At 31.4% G+C, this 16,687-nt stretch overlaps 1 protein-coding gene across 1 annotated transcript; it reads left to right on the plus strand.

Annotated features, from left to right (window-relative positions):
* The first annotated feature begins 4,702 nt into the window (after positions 1–4,702).
* On the plus strand, positions 4,703–6,530 carry LOC123721015. Its single transcript, XM_045678008.1, has 3 exons — positions 4,703–5,109; positions 5,766–6,067; positions 6,510–6,530. The coding sequence occupies exons 1-3, from the start codon at positions 5,106–5,108 to the stop codon at positions 6,528–6,530; spliced, it is 327 nt and encodes a 108-aa protein (XP_045533964.1). The 5' UTR covers positions 4,703–5,105.
* The last annotated feature ends 10,157 nt before the right edge of the window (positions 6,531–16,687 follow it).

Raw genomic sequence — 16,687 nt, forward strand, 5'->3', positions numbered from 1 at the left:
TGCGGGAGTATCCTGGATGCGGGTTGCACAGGACCGATCATCGTGGCGATCTTTGGGGGAGGCCTATGCCCAGCAGTGGGCGTTACGAGGCTGAATGGATGGAGATGGAGTTGGATCATTGTTGTGTATTCGACTACTACCTAAACATTGACTAGCGTCATACCGTAAGTATTTATATTGTCTCATATCAAGATGAGACTTGCACGACAAAGTGGCTGATATGATTGGCATGATATGGTGGCATTGTTTATGTGAGTAGCTATTGTAATGACAGGTATCCAAGTTGTGCAAAACATGTTTCTTATACAAATTTAATAATAAATCATCAAAAACTAAAAAAAAAATTTTCCTCAATATAAATTTAAGTTGGTTACGTGAATACAAAAACATTTTATCAACTCAACTAATTCGGAGAAAATAGGTGTGATGATAGTATATTTTCGTATATATATTCTGCCTGTGGAAACCGACAGTTGCAGTGCGTATAATTTCACATACTTTCTTGCTTGTGCTTTCAACAATATTAGGTATTGTTGTCGATATCACAAATTATAAATTTAACAATATTATAAATCCTGTAATAAATGGACTAGTACATCAAAAAACAATTACCCGTAGCCGGTAATTTTTATGAAAAGTATTTCCCCGTTGGTCAACCGTAACAATTAGTTGTCAAAACGACAACGATGCGTCAACGGTGATAACGGATTGAGCGGGAAGAAACCGTCTGATACAGTACCAATTGTGTGTGCATCAATAATATAAAAAATAGGGAATTCCCTTGAAGAACTTGAATCAACGAAATACTACTAACATTGTATTAAAATGGAGTAACGGAAGGTGTAAGAAGGATTGCGGCGAAGCAAAACGCGTGTCAAACGCAAGAACGCACAAAATGAAAATTTTTAATCTCTACCTACCTCTCCAGGTTATGGGAATGAGTTATGCTAGTTGCGATAATATAGTATGAGGAATAAAATTTACGATTTCAACATCATCGTATCGACGATAGCAGGTAACAATGGATATAGTATAGTAGTATTCCACTGCTGTTTCGTATTCCAAAGCTATACTCATCTCATATCCATGATTTGATGACACTACATCACGAATGAAGCATACCGCCTATTGTTTGTCAAGACGAGACTCATTCTCAACAAAATCATAAGTGTTCTTAGAAAATAGGTCAAGATTTGTGAAATGGAAATAAGACTGAAAATTTTACGTCCTGAAATTGTTCAAAAGTGATACCAATGAAAGCATTTAATATGGTATCATTTGTGATTGTAATAATAAGTGGGTCACAATCACTAACTTCAGTGATAACGTAATTAGGGTCGTTCGGTAAAACGTCGAAAAGCTCATGTATTTCCTATTTCATTCCATTTCCGACAAAAAATTAAATATCTTTTTAATAAGAATAAAAAGAACTTTCAATAGTTAATTTATTTAAAATTAAACTTTAATTTAAATGATGTTCAGTCGATTTGTTGGCTGTACGTTTATGGGACTTTTTTCTTTTCACACTTTGGAAAAGTAAATATAACATATGACTTTGACGTTTGTTGACAACGCAATGGAGGTTATTTTATTTGTATTTTAAAGAAACTTAATATTTCACAAGTAATAAATTAAAATCACGTTAACACAATAAGAGGCAAAGAAATTTAAGAAATAAGCTTAAGAAGTCAATCTTACTATGACGTCAACAGTCAGCAGTCGCCCTCGCGATTGTTTAGGATGCAGAATTGTCGGTGCAGCCGGCCTCATAGGAATCGGGGCTTATTTAGCAAATGTCGCCTGGAAGAACCAATCATTTATTGGGAAAGTAACTTTCTCTACAGTCTCACTAGGTAAGATTACTAGGTTCACTAGGTATATAATGGTGTATAACATTATTATATAGCCTAGACTAGAATTATGTGGAAATAAATTGTTTTAATCTGTTTAGATAAATAAAATATTGTGTAGTTATAATATATTTATAGATATGTATTATTTGACATAAACTGCATAAATATTTATGTATAAGTTCTAGAATAAACTTTGATATTGACTTTTGACCAACTATATTTTCAGACTTTAAAATTATATATTTTCCCATTATTCTTTTTATTATATTTATAACAAAAATATTGCTCTGTGATGTAGCTCTGATTTATATTTATAATTAGTTTAAAAAGTAACAAATGTTCAACAGTATGTTTTTTTCAGCATTTGTAACTCTCGGTGTGCAAAGATATAAACAAGAATTTCCATTTGAAAAGAAAACAGAAGACATCCAGAAATCTTAGTAATTTTGAATGTATAACAAAGGTAGAATTTACAAAATGTTTGTACTTTCTAACAATACTACACATTATTCGAGTTATTGCAAAAGAATTTAGACGGAACATTTTAGAGTGTGCCACTGTTATGAATACAATGTCAACTAGGTACAATATCGTGTGTATTGTTAGTTTATAATTTATATTTTATAATGTCTGATGTTAAGAGATTTGAAGCAGGAAAAAACTCCTTTTTTGATTTGATTGTAATTTAGCGCCATCTGTTAGCGTTTATCAAACTGTTATGCACAAACAATATTTTCAATATTTCACGTATAGCAGCATAGATGGCGCTATTTCTATTTACATGTTTTTTATCGTAGATATTTTTTTAGAAACTGTTTTCTGTATGCCTTACTTCCATTAGTAAAAAATAAACTAGAATAATGGAAAATTTTTAAAGGATGATCAATTATAATGAGTTAAAAATTGTTTGACTTCTAAAATTGTTACATCTTCAATTCCTAATCTATGAAAATATATAATGTTCATAATTAGTACTAAAAGGGGTGCAATTGAGTTCCAAAGGAAAAATACATCGTAAGTTTAAAATTACATATCTAGAAAAAGTTTGGATGCAAACTGAACAAGCGACGCGAGAAAAGAATTGACATAACAAGTAAAGGTACCAAGAAAAGTTTGAGAACCGCTAATCTACTCTGTCGTAGGAACTTTTATATACATAATTTGGTACATGGCGATGAGAAGATAAAAAAACAAATAATATTTTACTTCATAGTGTACATAAAAATATTGTAAATAATGTGTATGCAATAAATAGTTTAAAAAAATGTTATCAGAGTTTTTTTTTCCGTTTCTTGCCTTAAATGTTCTGCAGCGGTGATCATTATTTTACTTTTATACCTTACCTTTGGTCCTTGTAAATCAGGGATCCCAAAACTATTTTGGACAAGTTACCTCTTTTCCAAAATGAACTATTCAGACCCCCCATGGCCAAATTACCTACTTTTAAGATCGACCCACTTATTCATAATGGTCAGCTAACTTAAAACAGCTGCTACAGAGTGTTATTTTTCATTCTGACTTAGGTCAATAGAAGACAGAGTGAGAATTAGCAATGCTTTAAGTTAGCAGACATTAATGGGGGTCGATTTTTAGACCACATCGACCCCCAAAATCAGTTTTCCTTTATGTCGACCCCTGGGAAACCTTGGGATTCCCTGTTGTAAATTAACCTAAGAAATAACGGACAAGCTTGCTTGAACAATGTCAAATCGTTTAACACTTTACAAATTAAAAGATGTGTGAATAAGAAGAAGTGTAGGATGTTTTAACCATGTTCATTTCAATTATGGTAACTTTCAACATTACAATATTTGTTAATGAAATCAGCAGTTGGATGTGACACTACGTTTTATGAGATTCTGTGAAGTTAGTACAGATATAGTGCAAAATACCCATTTAACCAAATAACTCAGGATGCTAATGTTTATCCCGCGTATATATGTTTTTATGTATGCAGATTTGTGTGTACGTAAGCTCCATTGAGAAAGACAATAGCCTTTAGCCGACTGAACTGATTTTGCCTAATGAGTTGTTATTTGTATTCTTCTGAGGTCTTAGGGGTCAGTCAAATTTTCTGTATTTTTTTTAATTATTATCAATTATTATTGGTATTTTTACTAGTTAATTATCAGAGCTTTGAATTTTGGTACCCCCAGCACGTAATGGCTATGAAAAACAAGTACGCCTTCCAATAAACGAGTCTTGCGAACATATTAAAGAAAATTGAGAAACCGTTCAACGGTAACACATTTATCACTAAATTGATTTAGTGCAGCCTTCATGCTGCGCTTAATAAAGTATCTAATTATATTTCTTTTAAATAAAATAACTTTAAATAACGACCATGTAGTTAAACGATTTTTTGTGTACAAGAAAAGAACGAGCAAATGTTTCACTTAATAATCAGATTATACAATAAATGTACAAGTTTCAGGAAAGATATATTTATCATTTTGATACTAATATAGCCTTTATACCCAAGATCGCTGACCTACATTATTTGTTCGCTCAACCATGTAGAATTTCTAAAAATGAACAGGATCCATATTCGTATTGTGTCCCTGTCGTAAATAAAATAGATATTAGCTATATTTATTAAAAATAAATAGTATTTTGATGTTAAAAATGCTATGTAAATTAGTTTTTAGTCATATATTTGTATAATTTATAATAGCAATAAGAGTATAAATAAATAAATGTCATTAATTTTAAAAGTTATTAAACAGCACTTACTATGTTTACTCGTTCAAGAAATGCGTTTTCTAGAGATACCAAATAAAAGGTATACTTAAATCGAGAAAACTGACACCTCCTCATATTTTGTTTGCAGATAAACTAGAGCTGTTTTGATTAATTTATTTACTATTTCATTTATCTACTTTTAAATCCCTAAATTGATGTATAAGTGAAAATCTTCAATTGAATTTTGTATTCAGTGTGCAACTGTATAATTTGGCTACAGTTTAGATTCAATGTTGGAGTGACACGTAGCGATAGCGAGGCCGAGGTGGAGGCGGAGGCATCGCGGCGAATTAAGTCTTCGCAATAAAGTCAACATCGCTACACAGATCACGGACTCCTATCGGAGTAAACAAGTTGGCCTAATGATAAGAAGAGCGCCGCCCGCCCTGGCCGCCGTAGCCGCCCGGCGGACAGTCGCGCGCGCCACCCCGCACTACGCACGTCTCCTACACAACACATTAAAAAAAAACATTTTAAAAAGTTACAATAAAACCAAACTACACGAAAGTTATGGGTATGTATTTGTGTATATAAATATATAATGCTTGAATGTTGTGTGTATGAGATAGTTTGTAGTTTTTTTCTTGATAATTAAGTTTGAATTCAAATTAAATTTCTAAAATCCGTGTTGTTGTTTGTGGTTTAATTTTGCATAATAACGGCCACTGTGGCTATGAACTTTTACAGCTTTTACGGCTGAATAAATTTATGGATGACGTAGAAATGTGATTTGAGTCACTTCAATCTGCATAATGTTGTCTGATTGTCACGTGAAATTATAATTTCTTTAACGGACTGTGAAATATGATTTCATAGTTTATTTTTGAATTACTCTAAACTAACATTGGTGTTGTAGTTTTGTCCTTTTTAATCGTTCTTGTTTATTGTATGTAAAAGAAAAAAACATATATTGCACCTCATTGTTAAAGAAACATAGAATCATATTATGTTTGTTTGAAGCAACTTTAGCAATAAAAACATTTTGTACATTATATAATTTTTTGTTAGTAACAATTGTTGTAAATTTCCCTGGTTATTTATAGAACTAACGTAATGTAAAATCAAAAACTTTCCATAAAACAATAAGCAACTAACACAATTTACGTCGTTGTCTATGAGGCCGGATCGATGTTACATTACTTCTATGTAGCTAATTTTGTTATCGGACAGATAAGCCGTGGCGAGAACGAAGCGAACTCGGCGTGGCACCTTGGGATACTGAATACATTAAAGATCATCGGAGAAATTGGAACGTCGAATCCACTACCGCTTTAGTTGACAAGGAATTGGGTAGCCCACAAGCTCGAGTGGCAATGGATCGGTGGAGCGGTAATAGCAACGCTTGGAGTGCGGCGCTAGGAGCGATGGGCGGTGCGGGAACCGTGCTGCTGTTTGCAGCCATCCTCTTGATATGGAGGAGACCGCGCCGGACTGAGCCCCACACTTTGGCACCAATGGATGTGGGACAAAATGTAAGTACTACTACTAAATATGTATCTAAACCTCTAAAAAACCACGTTTTTACATGTTTAATTCAAAACTTTATTTTTATTTTAACAATTTTTGAACTTACGTTGAAAATGAAAATGTCAGTGCCAGTTTTTAGGCAATAATGATTGATGACTAATTATTATAACGTAAAAAATACCAAGTTTTGCGATATGTTGTATAAAATTTTATTTAACAATTGAAAATCATTCTATTTGAATCATAAGCTAGTAGATATTTTTTGTACAATAATTATTGTTCCCAATAAAGGAAATGTCTTAGCATTTATAGGTTTCGACAAAAACTGAACAACTGTTACTATTAAATGGCGTCACATTTTAGCACAGACAAATTCAAATCGAAAACCTTTCATCAAGTCGACGTAATTAATATGTTAATCCGTGACGTAAAGTTGTACTTGTTCAGGCGTTCAAAATACAGTCGTGACACTTGAACGAAGTAATGCTTAAGTCATAAAGATAAGCTTAATGACAGATCTTTCCTAAAATAAGACAACGACGTATAAAACCTAACTATAAATAACTGTTATAGTTTTTTGTTTTATTTACAACTAGCTCTGAGCTCAGAAACAGTCCTAACATAGCTGGACTATAAATATGATTAAAAAATAATATCAGTTCACATGTTTTTATTTCGTTTCCATTGCGTGAAAATTTGTAAAACAACACTTTGAAGTGACTGTGAAATGTACCTGCTAGTTTATCTGAAATATTTAATTAGGTCTTTTGTAGATATGTTGCTTTCTTACTTCAGCTTTCAATAATTTGTTATAAATATCAAATAAAGGCAAAAACTTGAGTTCCACATGTTTGAATGTTCAATGCGCTCTCCTGTAAAATTTGCCTTTTGCACATACTTAAGTTTACATAGGGACCGTCGAAATGATTAAGTGTTTCAGCAGTAGCAACTTACAGTGGCCAGTTATTAAACTTTTTTGCTTACACCACCTTTAAAGATTAAATAACGTATCGTAAAAATAATAATCTGTAAAGTTGAGTTTCGAAGTTCGTTCATTTCCAACGTCGTAAAATGGACGGGCAAGTTGTGCAGTAGAGCCATAAATAGTTAAACTTTATCTGTACCAATTCTTTATGAACAAAACGTGCGTAAAACTCTCTGTTATGATTAATAAAATGATGAAATTTTCGTTATAATAGAACTGCTTAAAAAACATAATTAAAACTACATAAATCTCTAACTTCGCAGGTAAAAAATCTATTGAATAATTAAGCGATGAAAAGTTTCTTAAGATTTATAAATGACTAAGTTTTTCGTCAATTATTATTTTACTAAAGGATTCGAGGAATCTTACAGAACTTAGTTACTACTTATCCTCAAATTCATTTTGATAACAAAAATGACTTTTTACGTAATAAAATATGTTTAACTTACAGACATATTGTAATCTCAGTTTTCTCAGAGGAAATAAGAGAGATAACACTATATTTGTGTTAGAATGTTTTCAGTGGAATCGGTTAATAGTTACGACAGAGAAATAAACTCTGTTTTCCATAATGGCCTTGGAATGTCATGTAGATGTACGTAAGAACAAGTAATGACGTCATTAGTAAAGGGCTTACATCTACATATTTGATAAATCACTCGTTACGAACACATGTGATATAAATCACAGGAAATCAAATAATTAGAAAGATTACGAATGAAAGGTACATAATTTAGGAAATATTTTAATTGTAATAGACGCAGGTATTTAATTATTAATAGTATCATTTGGATATACCAAAACTTGACTTCCTTTGCAATGGTTATTAATATTTAGTACTGGAATTTATTGATTACTAGCTTTTACCCGCGACTCCGTCCGGGTGGAATAAAAATAGAAAACGGGGTAAAAATTATCCTATGTCCGTTTCCTAGTTCTAAGCTACCTCCCCATTAATTTTTAGCTAAATCAGTTCGAACGATCTTGAGTTATAAATAGTGTAACTAACACGACTTTCTTTTATATATTGGAATTTCCTAAATCAAATTTAAGTCATTAGAATATAATCCAGTTTTTACTACCGTACACAATGAAACTAAAATATGCCTATCACATGCCAACTTTTAACGCCAGCAAATTGCTAACAGTGGTAGATAACAGCAACAATATCTGTTGCACGAATTGGCCGACTCGTCCAGTGGAATGCCATGATCACACAGAAGACAGGCTTGAAGTGAAAGTAATTTCGCGTTCCGTCTGATGAGTGTAGTGCCGGAGCCCTAATTTTAGTTCTCTTTCCCTTCTCACCATTTTCTTATAATGTAGGGATGCAAATGGGAAGTGGATTTGACGGGACGCGTAGGAAGAGGATATATCCTCTTTTTGTGTTTAGGCGTATTTATGTGGCCGCATGCTCGTTTGCCACCTTATATTATAAAAAATCCAAATATGTATAAAATTATGACGATTAAATTACAATTGTACCTAAATAATTTGACCTACTTCCCGTGTCATATGCCGCACTAAAGAATAAGAAAATAAGCAACGCTTTCAACGTAATAGTGCAAATAGACACAGGCTATGTGCATACAGGACGGGGCCTCAGCAAAACCAATCTCCCCGATGTTTACGCCGCAACGTTATGTTCCTTTCATACGAGGGCAGCACAGGAAGACAGAACTGTATTGTTATTGTTCGAAAGCCGAGACAGAACAGCCTCCTTAGACAATGTAGCATTCGATATTGAAAAGTTGAAAACTGTATAGGACTGACAAATTACGGGATTAGTACTGTATTTTCACTTCACTTTTGTCATATTAGATTAGTATAGGAATAAATACCTAACAAACACGTTACAGCCAAAATTGTTGTCAGATCTATTTTTTTCTACGTTTTTCAACTTTTCAATGTTGAAAATAATGCAGTACTGCATTGTCTACTGCTCTACCTCCCAGTTCTGCCTTCGTGGGAATATGACATTTTGTTGCAAACACGGCACAAGGGAGCGGCGAGACAACTCATTGATCGACAGTAGATCGTATTGAGTAAACATAGAAATGAAGCCCACATAAAAATATAAGTGTGTTTTAATTTTAAAATATGTATTACTAACCAGGGTCTTTAAAATATACCTCAATAGCTTTTGCCCGCGACTCCGTTCGCGCGTAATTAAAAGAAAAAATAAGTAGCCTATGTGTTTTCCAAACTATGGTCTACATCTGTGCTGAATTTCATCAAGATCTGTTTAGCCGTTCCGGAAATACCTTCAAACATCCATCCATCCATCCATCTAAACATTCGCATTTATAACGTTAGTAAGTTTATCTTCTACAAATCATGCGTGTACATTAAAACCAAAATATAAATATGATAAAGTAATCATATTTATATTTTATTTTATTTTACCTTTAAGAGTAAATCTAGTAAAAACAAGTAATTACTTTCTATATTACTTACTAATACTACCCAGCGTAGATTGCTTCGGGTAAATGCAATAAGAGATTCATCTACAAGACCTATTTCCCAGACGTCATTTTGAGACGCAAACGAATTTAAAGTTAATCCGTCTACCTTAGAGCAGTAAATATATTTCAGTTATTTTGAACGTAAGTTTAGAACTTGAGCTGGTTTAGTTTAAAACAACTTTATCAAATTGTCCATGTTTTTTCTACATTGACGATTGGCACGTCGAAAACATGACTTATTACGAGATGATTTTTTTTAAGTCGTTTCTGTTTTGTGAAGAAAATAAAATATTTTTTTTATCTCTGGCTTATACAATTAATGTAAAAAGAAAGCAATCGTTTCAAAAGTTTCTGTCACATATTTTCGTCTTTCTATCTCTCACCGCTATGATTCCCCTGAGCAAAGCTGTCAGTGAGCAAGTGAATTTTGATTAAAATTTCCTGTATACCCACAAGGATATCTGACCCGGTGGGCACAAGTCAAACTAAATTACGATAGCTCCCTAATGCCCTCTATTGTCCAATTTCAAAATTTACTACTTTCTTACATGGTTCTTTTACTACTGTAGATGTCAGTCATGTATATTTTCTGCCATTTTCTATGCCCATGTTGGTTTAACATATTTTTTGGGAGAACTTACGTTTTTAGTCCACGTTCCCTTCTCACCCTTTTCTTATAAGGAAATGATGGGCAAGGAAGTGGATTTGGCGGAGAAGGGGATGAAAAATTCACCACTAATGTTTGTAGCAATTATGTAACGTAAAATAAAAAAAAACTATATATATATATATATATATATATATATATTGTTCGATTGAATTTCATGTTTTCCTTCAATGTAATGAAATGATAAAATAAGTTACGTGTTTTTCATTGGCTTCATTGCATCTTCATTGAACACCAAACTTAATTAAGACATAAGAAGCCTCAAGTAATCATATTACTTGAGGTATCTGATATCTTAATTAACACTAAACCTATTTACGATACACATCATTAAATATGTTGTAATTGAGTAACACACTTATCTAACTATATCAACAAAAATATATTTTATATCACAAAAATAAATGTTTAATAATAACCAAGAATCCAAAAAATCTACTTAAACTATCTGTTTTTTCACAATTTTAATGTACAAAAGTTAAACTTCAAAATTTGATATAGCAAAAAGCACCCTCTAGAGGAAAACACCGTAAACTCAACCTCGAAATTCTAATGTTTCAGGCGGTGTTGTTTTTTGAAGTCTACCAGAACGTGCTGCCACTGTTTTAACTTTTCGTAGATAGATAGCATTAGTTGTTATTTATTTATTTATAATACAATTTTATATTGAAATTGTATAAAAATTTATCAATAACATGTTGAACTTTCCAGAATAAACTTTCCGCAAACAAATTAATAAGAATGCTTATCCATGCTTAATATAAAAAAAAGCAAACGAAGGAAACTATTATTTCTAAATTCCGTATCCGTAGTTTAGGTGATTATTTACACGTATACAATACGTTTGTTTGTGTCATAAAAAACGGTAGACGTGACTGTTTGTAGCACGTAGCCGTAACTCGTAGACGTAGCTCGTAGTGTGTAGTCGAATCGATAATGAGTGAATTTCGTAGAGCATCGGGTTTTTGTGTGCGTTTCGTTTGGGGGCGCCACGGGGAAGACAGGGCGGGGAGCACTGAAGGCCGTAGCGGTGCGGGGGGAGGGACCTGCGTCACTCTGATCGATGCAGCACTTGTTGCGGCGCTCAACAGGCACCTAATATCTAAACAATGTATCTCATCAGATCTAGAGACGATCTTGAATCTTATACTCTAATTATATAGAATGGTTTTTCCAAGAGTTTGACTCAAAGAAATTTCTATTTAATATCTTAATACAAGTCATAACTACGTAGAAGATATCTTCAGTTATCGTTGAACCTAATGCAGTGACAATCTTGTCGCTGAAAATACGTGACATTTGCGATTTTTTTTTTGTTTACAAAAGAAATAAAAAGTACTCATGTTACAAACACATTCAATTATTAAAGGATATTGTTTTGTAACATTAAGGCACTAGTAGTAGTAATTATTACTAAGTACGAATAACTGAACCGCATCCATCTAATCATGATTTTGTTAATTTTCATATTATCGAAATAAAAAATGTTACTAGCCTTTTACTTTTAATTTTTACATTAAGATAAATTGAATTTTGATAATTTAAAATGTTCACAGACCAAGCCCTTTATTGCTGTCCGGGGAATGTATCAGAACAGAATCCTCTCGGTTCATAACCCTCATATGGAATGCACAAAGTAATTAACAAAGGAATTCCATTAAAAGTTTCAAACAACTATAGTAGTAGTTCACGTTACAAATGGATAACTATAGGATACTTTTAGTTTTTATATTACACTAGCTCTCACCCACAAATTCGTCAATTCGTCAGCGTGGACTTAAAAAAAAGTGGCCTATATGATCTATCAGACTATATTCTACATCTATGCCAAATTTCAGCGAAATCCATGTAGCCGTTCTGGTAATACCTTCTAAAAAACATCCATCCATCCATCCAAACATTTGCATTTATATTATTAGTAAGATTATACCAAAATTTTGGAATTAAAATTACTATTATTCTAAGATAACATTAATTTCTGTTAACTTGTTTATCAGTAAAATTCTGTATTTTACATTGTAGTAATTCTTACAATGCCACAAACACGTAAAAATAAGCATTTGATATAATTAAGTATTCATGGATAATAACTCTACGGCTATTCTTAAAATGAATTTACATATCCCATTCAATAGAAGGAAATAAACGATTTAACTTAATAGAGCGCCTGCTGAATTGCGCTTAGCAATAAACATTGAGAAATGTTTCCCTCTATGCATTATTAACAACATTCCTTCAAACGGACCCGGACGGCGCGATACGAAGGATATTCAAGAGATAATAACGAATAGAATATTTAAAATAATGGTGAGAACTATCATTTGTACAAAGTTTCGCTTGCAAATTATCTTATTTTACGGACATAAATACTTATAAAATTATGTGCTACCATTTTTTTTGATAAATGTTTCTCCGACTATTTTGATGTGACCTAAAATTTATATTACCGTGACCTCGTTCGTTTATCCTTCCCTTTTATATTAATCTTCAAAATATCTTCAGTAAGTATTTTTGTGGGGGCAGAAATATAAAAATAATAAAATCTTTTTTATACGGTTTGTTTCACAATTTTATTTTATACTTTTGTATATATTGCAAATTGATACGGATTTTCTTTTAGAACTTATTTTATCTGAAAAATAACCATAATACAACTAAATTAAGATTTACTATAAAGATTGAATGAATGCACTGCTCCCCACGTGTAGCCCACAATACAGTGTTATACAAAGAATAACAAAATGACTGCGGCCTGCGAGCTGGAGATAAGCCGCGAGAGATGCGACATCATATTGTAGACTTCCATCACCTGCTTCTTTTACTTGTCCATACAAATATTATTTATCTTGCTCTATTTATATTAATTGCAACTACTGAAAACAGTTGCCGATATAAAACACATACATCAGTAGGTTTTTAGTAGATTTTAATTAAATTAATTATCAAATTTATAATTAATGACAAATGCAGCTGGAAAATAAATTATAACGTAATATGACTACTTCATATTTCCCTGTTGTTGCGTGTCATTGTCATGTTTCTTGTACATTTAGATAACAGCTTTTTCAACACTAAGTAATTTAAAAAAAATTATATTTGTTTATAATTATCAGCGCCATCTTTTGTAAATTAAGATAAACATTAAGCTACATTTTGCCAGTATTTTTCATATAGGAGAAATCAATACATTTGAAGAACGATGTGACGACACGGTTATCCATAATATATCAGCAAACTGACAAATTAATAATTACATAGTTCTAACATTGATTGGTTTACTTTTGGCCTCGTAACTCAAAGTTCGTGGTCAATACTAGTATTTTCTTCCTAAATTACGGACCAATTAAAACTAAAGTCCAAGAATAAGATATACAAATTCATTTCTGATGATATGTATTTTAAAATATAAATTAGATTTAATATAAAATTGCAATTAAGGCTGTTAATTCATAAAGTTTTACCAAATGAGTTCTGTAAAATCAAAATAAGAAACACATTTCTTCCAAATGAATATTTGGTTAGTAATACTAGAATTTTATATTTTTTTAAACACTCTACCATTAAGATAAAAATTGCGAGTTTTTCTTTTAAAATAAGACTTGAATGCTGTATTCAATATGAAAATTTTAAAGTAAGCGCAATGTCTGTTTTAAAATTCATTTGCAACTTAATTAAGAACTTAATGTTTAAAAAGTATTTATTTAATACAAGGTTGCCAGTCTTCTACATTGTTTTGAATATTTTAAAGATGTAATATAAAAACATTCACACTATTTCTTTAGACGTAAAAAGTTTAAAGAAACATCTTGAGAAGTTTAATTAAGATAAAGAAATAATATTCACATTTCTTTAGAGATTTATTATTTATTACGAATTAAATATTAAATAATTAGGAATTTTTAAATATATGCAAAGAATAAAAAAATCTAGTAGTAAATATAGGTTCAATAGTTAAGGAGTATTAAATGCAAAGAAATTAACAATCAAATTTTTCCGCTTTATAATATTAGAATAGATTTCAGTAAAACACTCTCTAAGCTTTTTGAAATTTTCCCCGGATATGTAAGATAAGAAACATTCTTATCGTGGGTTTCTAAAACTAAAATCTCTGTATAAAACATATCGTCATTTCAATCATTATTTTTGACAAAACAGATATAACAATATGTTTTAAAATTAACTAACTTGTTTATGCATAAGGTAAAGATATATAATATTAAAAAAAAATCAATAATTCAAATCACTTCGTAAGCTTCGCTACACGCACAAGGTCAATACATTTGAAGTACGATGCAATATCAAAGACACTGCTATGCGTTATGTATCAACGAAATGAAAATTAATAATTTAAGCTTTGGCCAAATATTGATTTTAGCCGGGCGACCGAAAGTACCTCCTTTGCGCATATATCATTTCTCCATGCCCGCAGTCCACACTGCGTATGTATGAACGATAAATGATAATTTATCTGCATACAAACAGCATATAATTTGAATGCTTTGTATGACATTTACATATAGTATGTTGCGTTTTGTTTCTGTTTTATAATACACTGTACAGTACCTATGATATTATAAAATAAACAAAAAACAACACTAAATGAAATAAACGAATAAAATTATAGTTAAAAATATCTAAAACTACAAACGTTATATTTATAATTCATTTGTTAAATTCGACACGATCCGAAACTGCAGTTTGAATTTTTTATTGAAAAATATTTCTACTATCACAAATATAATAACTGGCAATAACAAGTGCCGTTCACAAAAGGCTACTCGAAAAAATAAATTACCAGAGACCAACAAGCCGTAATTGTATCCGTTTTCACAAAGCGAAGTCGCACTGGCGATAGCGCTTTAATATACACCTTAATACTTTTCTATTTAGATACTGAAATTGGACTATAGTAAAATAATTACTAAGGCCAAATATGTCTATCTGCAAGTTCTTTAGCTGGTGATGAAGTAAAGTGATCTATCACTACTTTAAATTAAGAATGCGGCCAAATTTGGTAAGCGACTGAGAATAAGAAGACTGGAAAGAAATGGTAGTAACGTTTTGTTTGAATATTACATTTATAAAAAAATCATTAACCTACTATGACACGTGCTTTTAGAAGATTATCTATAAAACTCAAATATTAAAAATTTGCAGCACAACATTATACGTGAATTTCTAATTTACCTCTGCATAATACAATAAGTAGCCTGATGTCAATATTTCAGGATAAGGAAAACACTATTAACATGTTCGAGCACACAAAAGAGTCTACCAACAAGGGTTCGCATGATATTTTTCCGTCAGTTATATTTTCTTGTCTGTAAGCTGCCGATGTCTAATATCCCGGCACAACAGAAGCGTGACTTCAATGGAAAAAGCCAATACAACTCAACGGGATTTTATTTAAAAGAAACAGCTCAAGAAATCTTTTGCAAACGTTTATTGCACTTAAATCATGCATGTCTTCAAATTACCATGAGCTCCGAAACAATTGAAAGAAAGATTGTATTTTTCATCAATTATTATTTTTAGCAGTATAAATAATGTAATGTAATCGTTAAAAATAATTTAATTAAGAAATAATTAATTTCCTAATTACATTATTAATTAATTATATTATTATTAATCTAACTTTACGTTGTCAGAAGTCAATCTTACTTGTTTTTATCCTTTTACTGAAACGTAGTATTAAATAAGTATTCATATTGAATATTATGAATATAAATATAATATTTGATTTTATTGAATACTAGCTTTCGCCTGCGACTTTGGTCGAGCGTAACTAAAATAAAAAGTTGTTAAAAATCGATTCTTCCTCCAGGCAATGTTCTACATCTATACCAAATTTCATCCAGATCCATGCAGAATCTAACAAACATACATGCATCAAAACTTTCGCATTTATAATCTTAGTAACGATTGGTAAGATTATTAGCAATACTATTAGTAAGATAAGTAAGATTAGTTGCGAATGGTTGGTATATCCTTGGCGAAATTCTTTCTATACCTGTTGCTTATATCGTGAGAAAGCGAGGCGACCGAAATGCGCCACCGCCCAACGTGTTGTCAGCTTGCAAACAGTAACTCCATTGTAGGGAAAATAGTGTACTTACTAAAAAAATTCTAGTTTTTTTTTAAGTTTCATCAAAGTCAAATATAAAAGGATAATGTTAAGTAAAAACATTTAATTTGAAATTGCCTTTAATCTTTTAACAAAATTATGATCAAATTTTGTATATAACAAAATATATATTTACTACCTCCCGATATTATAACAAAATATACAACTTATTTTTATCAGTTAAGCATTTTTGAAATTCTTATGACATTATTTTGTTTTTGATTTTAAATAAGCCATCCAAAGTTACTATTTACAAGCCAAGCCATAAATATTATTATTTACAAGTCCCGATGTAAAATTTTATTAACACAATAACTAGCAATTAAGGGAATCACAGCCTCATTGACCCGTGTGTTCCGATTATACAGATGAGTACATTTTGTT

Source organism: Papilio machaon, chromosome 5 (genome assembly GCF_912999745.1).
Source record: "Papilio machaon chromosome 5, ilPapMach1.1, whole genome shotgun sequence".
NCBI lineage: Eukaryota > Metazoa > Arthropoda > Insecta > Lepidoptera > Papilionidae > Papilio > Papilio machaon.